Source organism: Dendroctonus ponderosae, unplaced genomic scaffold (genome assembly GCF_020466585.1).
Source record: "Dendroctonus ponderosae isolate FM_Combo_2020 unplaced genomic scaffold, Dpon_F_20191213v2 Dpon_F_20191213_4, whole genome shotgun sequence".
NCBI lineage: Eukaryota > Metazoa > Arthropoda > Insecta > Coleoptera > Curculionidae > Dendroctonus > Dendroctonus ponderosae.
The window spans coordinates 1,305,789-1,312,525 of record NW_026018611.1 but is presented as its reverse complement, the minus strand read 5'-3'; the positions used below and the strand labels follow the sequence as shown (position 1 = coordinate 1,312,525).

Here is a 6,737-nt window from a genome sequence, read left to right as displayed (position 1 = left end):
GCGCTGTTGCCAAACATTGCAAGCCTAAAACAGTTTTCAATTTTTGCGGCAATTAGGAGTGCGTTAGCGGTTGTAAACCTGCTAGAACAGCAGCAAACATTCCAGACCATCCCGCTCAAGTAAAACGTGATCACTGTGGCGAAGTTCCAATAGTTTGCGAAAACAACCCCACTTTCTGCGCTTGTTGGTGTTGTTGATTTTCCGGCATTCGCCGTCAGCTGATTGTCAAAGCTGCACAATTTCCAAGAAGGTTTAGGGAAAATATGCCCTTTTAGAAGAACCCGCGATGGCATTCGTCAAAGATCGCAACTGCTAGATTTTTTGGTGTTCGGCGTCCATAAATGTAAGCAATTGACACTGAGTTGCCCCGTTTGTTTTCTAGGGCAAATCGATAAGTTTTATTGAATTTAGGGCAACTCCTAGAATTCCGCCCAAACCACGCAAAGGCACTCTATTTAATCAGTTGTTGTGCTTCAATTACACGCTGGTTCCGCGTGTACGCAGTGTGTTAATAGTAGCAAATTTGGTTGCAGATTGACTAGCTAAGATGGTGCGGGTGATCTCAATGCACCATTTCGCCAGCCAGAATGTGCAGACGGTTGAACAGCCCACGGCCTGCACAGTGGCACCGCCTGATCGTCTCCTGCTCGCCCTCACCAACAACTGCATCGAGGTGAGGAACCTGCAAAATGACTCCGAAGTGCAATTCTCCTTCCCCACTGTGGATGAAGCGGTCCAGATCGTTCATTGCCTCAATGGTAAGCGGAGCGATTCGTGAGAGCTTGCAGCACACCGAGTCTTTGCAGGCGACTATGTGGCGTCTTTGGAGTCCAAATACAACCGGCAGAATCGGGACACGAACTTTGTCCGCGTTTACATCAACTGGGACAGCGTGGCCGCGATGCAACAGTCCAAAATGACGTCGGGCAATGTGAGCTTGGGCGCTTCGGAGTGTGGAATGGTAGCTGTCCTGCTCTGCCTCTATAGTTCCAGCCAGTTTGAATGTTTGAGTGGTATTTTAGGTGCAACCAATGCGCGCAAGAATTGCCGGCCGCGTCACCCCAACCACCAACCAGTCGGAGCTGGGATCTTTGGAAATGATCGAAGTTCCAGTGCGAAGGAACCCCAATTGCATCGCCTGCTGCCAGGTAAACTCCACTAGTTCGTGCACGTTTACAGTGTTTAGCGGTTCTCTGCTGTAGGTGTCGGGGAACCTGGCCATTCTTTCCAGCCGCCTGGTCAACATCTACAAGTTCCAAGTGCGGACGCACGACATTTCCAAGCTGAAGTTCATCGACTTTGACGAGATGCCCATCATGATGGAGCTGAGTTTTGCGCCGTTTGAGATCCAAATGTGCGAGAACTACGTGGCTGCGATCGGCAGCGACACCATGCATCTGTTCAGGGTGCTGAGCAGCGACAAAACCATTGAGGGCGCAGCCAGCGTGGGGATGAAACGCGGCAATACCGAGCAGGACTTCAGTTTCCTGTGTATGTCGGCGCTCCGCTGTGTGAGTTGGGGATGTTTTAAAGCCCGCGCTTTGCAGACTCGCCCGAGAACCCGATCGACTTCGCTCAGCTCAAAAAGGATGAGAAGCAAAAGCGCCAGAAAGTCACGGTGAACCTGCCGAGCATCGCGAAGGAGAACAGCCTGATCCACAAGCACAGTCCGTTTACGTTCACGGACAAAGGCCTGCGGGCCGCAATTAAGCCCATTAACAGCTTGGAGGTAAGCAACTTGAAGGGGATTGGGGAGCTGCAGTTGCTGATGAGCTTTTTCCTTTTGAGGACAAAACCCAGTGCTACCAGCTGCAGGACTTGATCCAGTTGAAGCTGCTGCCGATCCTGATCGAGAACAACCAGCGGCAGATTTCCGAGGAGTTCAAGAGCATGATTTTGAAGCCGCTCTACATCGACCAGCAGTTTAACCGAACGAGCGAAGATCATTCAGAGTTAAGGAGCCACTACTCGGATTGCTTGAACAGCGTCGCCTGCATGGTCGTCACTCAGCAGGAGGGCTATTTGCACTTTTTCGCCGATAAAGGTGCTGCATCAGGCCCAAGGCTTGTTCGCAGTCTGACAAGGTGATTGTCCACAGATGTGTCTTTGGATGAGGACAACTGCATCGCCGTTTACCCGTTTACGGCGCCAGTCTTCAAGGTGATCATGGAGGATTATTTTCTGCACGCCCTCACTGAAACCGGCCTGGAAACCTACACGCTGCGAATCGGCCATCAGCTTTGCCGCAACATCAACCACATGGACAGCATGCTAGTGGTAATTGTTCGGAACATTCCAACATTTTCATTCACATTTTTCCCTGCAGGCGATTCCTTCCATTGAAGACTCCATCTGCCTGGTGGGCCTCAGGCCGTTCTTGGGCGTTGAAAGGATGCTCCTGGCAGACAACTATCTGCTTTTGCTGGCAAACTCGGAAAGTTCCCCAGCGCGCTCAGTGAGCTCCAGTGGCAGGTAAGTCGCACAACTTGCGCCCTCCTCCGGACTTACCGACTAATGCTTCAGCTCGACTGCCACCTTCCTCACCCTGTACGCCTTGGAGTTGCCCACCCCCAAAGCGGTTTTCAACGATATTAGCATAGTGGCGAATGTGCATCGGTTTTCTTCGGCGCAGACTTACTGCCATCTGGTCAGCGAAGCCCACATGATTCTTCGCATGGGGCTGATGCTGAAAAAGTGGGCGGTCGTGGACGAGGCCCATGTGAAGGGGATTTTCGAGCACAGGGCTGCCAACGACGATCTGGTTGATATTTACTTGCTATCTTGCGCCTTGCTGGGCGACCACTATATGATGTGAGTAAGCGCGGTTTAAGCCTGTGTCCCATGCAAGTGTTTATACGATGGTACGATGATACGAAAGTGTTTCTATTGGTTGGAGATCTGTCAGCTCGGACGTCGCATGGCTTTCCTGCAGTGAACGACACCCTGAGGGGGAGCGACAGCTTAAGACCATCATTTGCAATTGCAGGTGTGAATGTTCCCCTATTTTGTCCATAATTTCCGATCATATTTGCCACTTTATGTGATGTCTTACTTCATTTTCATTAATGATGTCAACTATATTCGGGAAGGAAAACGACAATTTTTTAGTTACGCGGCTGTGGCTCATAAAATTGGTGATTATCCAGTTGATAAACCGCCGCTGATATCAATTTGGTCCCGACGTTTTGCCTGCAGTCACCGGCAACATCTTCAGGTTTAGTCGTGTTTGTTTCCAGATTTAATTCTGTGAAGCGAACGCTCTGATTCGAGCGACGCCAGGGCTGCTTTTTCCATTCGGGAGCGTAGCTGGCCTCGGTTTTCTCCCTCGCACCCATATAGTTCAGCCAGAGATGCAAGATATGCGGCGCGTTGCTGCGTTCGAACTTGCCACCTTCGCGGCTTAAAATTTCCCAATTTTGAGCGAAGCAAATTTTCAAAACATATGTTTACGCCGATTTTCAACCACCTTGTGTAGCAATAGAGGGAAGTCATACGCCATGGTAAAGGTCTAGTCACAGAAACTAGTCAATTTTACATTAAACGGCTTTCCAAGTAAAATCTGATTTATTTTCCTGACTGCGTGTAATTGTTATTATATTCTTATCATTCCTGGGTCTCAGTCAAAGTGTGAAGTAAAAATTTAAATATCGTTTATTTCATTACGTTTCGGCGAGACAACAGCGCCATCATCAGCTTTAAAATTTACACAAACTCATAATTGGTAAACATTAACGTTCTTTTAGGTCTTTGCCTTCTTGAAACCTTAAATCTGTCTTTGACAAATTTGTGACAAGTTTCTTCTAAATGATTACTATATTATTTCGTTACGTTTCGTCGAGACAACAGCGCCATCATCAGATTAAAAATTCATACAAACTCATAATTGGGAAATATTAGATTCTTTTAAATCTTTGCTGTCTTGAAACCTCAAATTTGTTCGAATTATTGTCTGCATTTGCCTGCGTAATCTGATGATGGCGCTGTTGTCTCGCCGACAAGTAATGAAATAAACGATATTCAACAATTTTTACTTCACACTTTGACTGAGCGCAAGCGAAACGTTGGCACCAAATTCCTATCGACTACGACCCCAAAGTGAAATATCATCGATTTTACTCGAAATGTTCCTTAAAACCCCTTAAGACTTGAACAAATCCATTGAACCTCCCTGAATACCGCAAATTATCGTTTGAATCATCCCGGATTCGTCCGATTCGCGCTTGTATTCTCTTGATCACGGGCTTAATATACGCGGCGCCTTTATACAGGGTGTTTCCTAATAATGCGAGAATCTTCTTCCGCCGTTTGTTGAAAATCGGACGACGGCGGACGTCGTACGAGCTGACAGATCTCCAACCAATAGAAACACTTTCGTATCATCGTACCATCGTATAAACGGATGCAGGGGACACAGGCTTAAACCGCGCCACTTTGAATACAAATTCAGGATCCCTTTGTCTTTGTGATTTGGCCTAMCTTCTATTCAAAAAAACAGCCTGGCAAGRAAACAAATATTTTTTTGCGCAAACTATGAATCCCACAAGGTTTTTCAAGGAGCGCAAAAATGTCMAGAACGGTTCAGTGCATCAACTCAAGCCACGGAACGTCTTAGTGCCCTTTTGATCATGTGCCTACTAGACACCCTGTATAATTACTATACAACCTGTTACCAGGTGCCCGAATGAAGCAAGCTACCGCTTGGCCATTCCCTACTACAGGATGGCACTGATCAGCCCAATGGAGGCGCTGAAGAGGGTGAAGAAGCTGCAAGATCAGAGCAACAGCCAGGTGGGCGAACGCCACCCGCCATGAGCGCAGCTAACGCCTCGTTTTGTCGCAGGTTTCCAAAGGACTGATGAACTACCTGAAACACACGCTGCTGGAGATCAAGACCAGCTACGAGGCCGACCGGTATTTTGGCAACGGGTCGAAAAACAGCTTCTCCGAAGCTATGCTCGATCTGCTGGAGCGACAGGGGTTCAGCGATCTGCCCAATCTGATACTCAAAAGCCGCATCCTGCGCGAGTACTCGACCGACAAGCTGATCAACATTCTACTGGAGCGCTGTTCAGAGTGAGTGGTTGAGCATGTCAACCAGATCGATGTCTCTAACCGATCGGCTCCTTCGTAGTGCGACCAACCTGTCTGAGAAAAACCTGGCTTTGTCCATTCTCTACCTGCAAAAGGGCAACGCAGCTAAAGCCGAAGACTATCTGCAGAACATCACCAAAGACAACGCGGTGGACCTGCTGCAGGAGAACTGGGAATTACTTTTCGAGACCACTTTCATTGCGCACGGCTTGCAGCAGCGGCCTCAGAAGGGCACCATGAGCTTTTCCGATCTGAGCGTGGCGCTGATCTCCATCTGCCCGGAGATTCTGGCGGACATTTTCGTCACCCTCATCCTGGATATGAAGGTGATTGGGCTGGCCCGCATGATCAAGGTGTTTCTGGAGTATTTGCCCTCGAGCATCGGCAAGGACAGCACGTGCGCCAGCACCGTGCTGCAGAAGACCCTGGAAGCTTTCTTCACGCGCTACTTTTCCAAGCCGGAGAACGTGGACGTGGCCAAAGTTATCTACGAAAAAGGCGCGACCGACGCCATGAAGCTCCTAGTGCGCTCCTATTTGTCGCAACTGCAGATGCTGCAGCTGAAAGCGGACGCTGAAGACGCCAAAGAGGATCCAAACGGCTGGTAATAGTTGAACAGCTTTGCAGCCGACACTGGGACTAATTGGCGGTTTTTGCAGCAGTGCTGATGTCGACGACTCGCAGCCGTCTAGTCTGGATGAGATCGAAAAGGACAAGGATCAGGAAAAGCTGCAATACAACCGCATCTACAAGACGTACTTCAACGAGAATATGAAAAGGCGCAAAGCGAGCTATTTGTTTTCGCAGGTGCGGCATGAGTATTTGGACAAAATGCCGCCGTTTCAGATCGACATTACAGCCAAGGTGTACGAGGTGTGCGTCGAGGGGTACGTGGCGAAGGAAGCGCCGCCAAAGAACCCGGCGGCGGATGCCGTCTTGAAGAAGCTGCAAGCTTTGCTATGCAGCAAAGTGGTTCCGAACCAAGTGATAGTCGAGGTGAGTCCCGCTTTCAATTTTCGCTTTGACCACGCCGGCTTTTCCAGGTGAATGGCTTTCTGGCAGTGAACGACACCCTGAGGGGGAGCGACAGCTTGAAGACCATCACAATGGGGACAAACGATGCAGTGCTGCTCCTGATCGACGTCTGTCCGCAGTGCTTGCTGCAGTTCGCCAAGGTTTGCAATTGCCGGTGTGAATGTTCCCCTATTTTGTCCATAATTTGCGATCATATTTGCCACTTTATGTGATGTCTTACTGCATTTTCACTAATGATGTCGACTAGATTCGGAAAGGGTAGAACGGAAAGGAAAACGACAGTTTTTTAGCTTCGCGGCTGTGGCTCATAAAATTGGTGATTATCCAGTTGATAAACCGCCGCTGATATCAATTTGGTCCCGACGTTTTGCCTGCAGTCATCGGCAACATCTTCAGGTTTAGTCGGGTTCGTTTTCAGATTTTATTCTGTAAAGCGAACGCTCTGAGTCGAGCGACGACAGGGCTGCTTTTTCCATTCGGGAGCGTAGCTGCCCGCGGTTTTCTCCCTCGCACCCATATAGTTCAGCCAGAGATGCAAGATATGCGGCGCGTTGCTGCGTTCGAACTTGCTACCTGCGCGGCTTAAAATTTCCCAATTTTGAGCGAAGCGA

General features: G+C 49.0%; 1 protein-coding gene across 4 annotated transcripts in view; it reads left to right on the top strand.

The window, feature by feature from the left end:
- Window positions 1-111: 111 nt before the first annotated feature.
- The window catches only part of LOC109543008, an 8,026-nt gene continuing 1,400 nt past the window's right edge, over window positions 112-6,737 (top strand). The window contains exons 1-15 of one of the 4 annotated variants that reach the window (XM_019912516.2): window positions 112-343; window positions 534-758; window positions 807-931; window positions 1,023-1,148; window positions 1,203-1,491; window positions 1,548-1,729; window positions 1,789-2,044; window positions 2,099-2,277; window positions 2,327-2,472; window positions 2,524-2,811; window positions 4,674-4,788; window positions 4,841-5,073; window positions 5,132-5,695; window positions 5,751-6,087; window positions 6,135-6,266. In XM_019912516.2, coding sequence (XP_019768075.2) covers window positions 548-758; window positions 807-931; window positions 1,023-1,148; window positions 1,203-1,491; window positions 1,548-1,729; window positions 1,789-2,044; window positions 2,099-2,277; window positions 2,327-2,472; window positions 2,524-2,811; window positions 4,674-4,788; window positions 4,841-5,073; window positions 5,132-5,695; window positions 5,751-6,087; window positions 6,135-6,266 — 3,183 coding nt within the window. In that variant the 5' untranslated portion in view covers window positions 112-343; window positions 534-547. Of the gene's footprint in view, window positions 344-533; window positions 759-806; window positions 962-1,022; window positions 1,149-1,202; window positions 1,492-1,547; window positions 1,730-1,788; window positions 2,045-2,098; window positions 2,278-2,326; window positions 2,473-2,523; window positions 2,812-4,673; window positions 4,789-4,840; window positions 5,074-5,131; window positions 5,696-5,750; window positions 6,088-6,134; window positions 6,267-6,737 lie in introns of all 4 variants that reach the window. The other 3 variants (XM_019912515.2, XM_048665724.1, XM_019912514.2) reach the window with 3 other exon arrangements.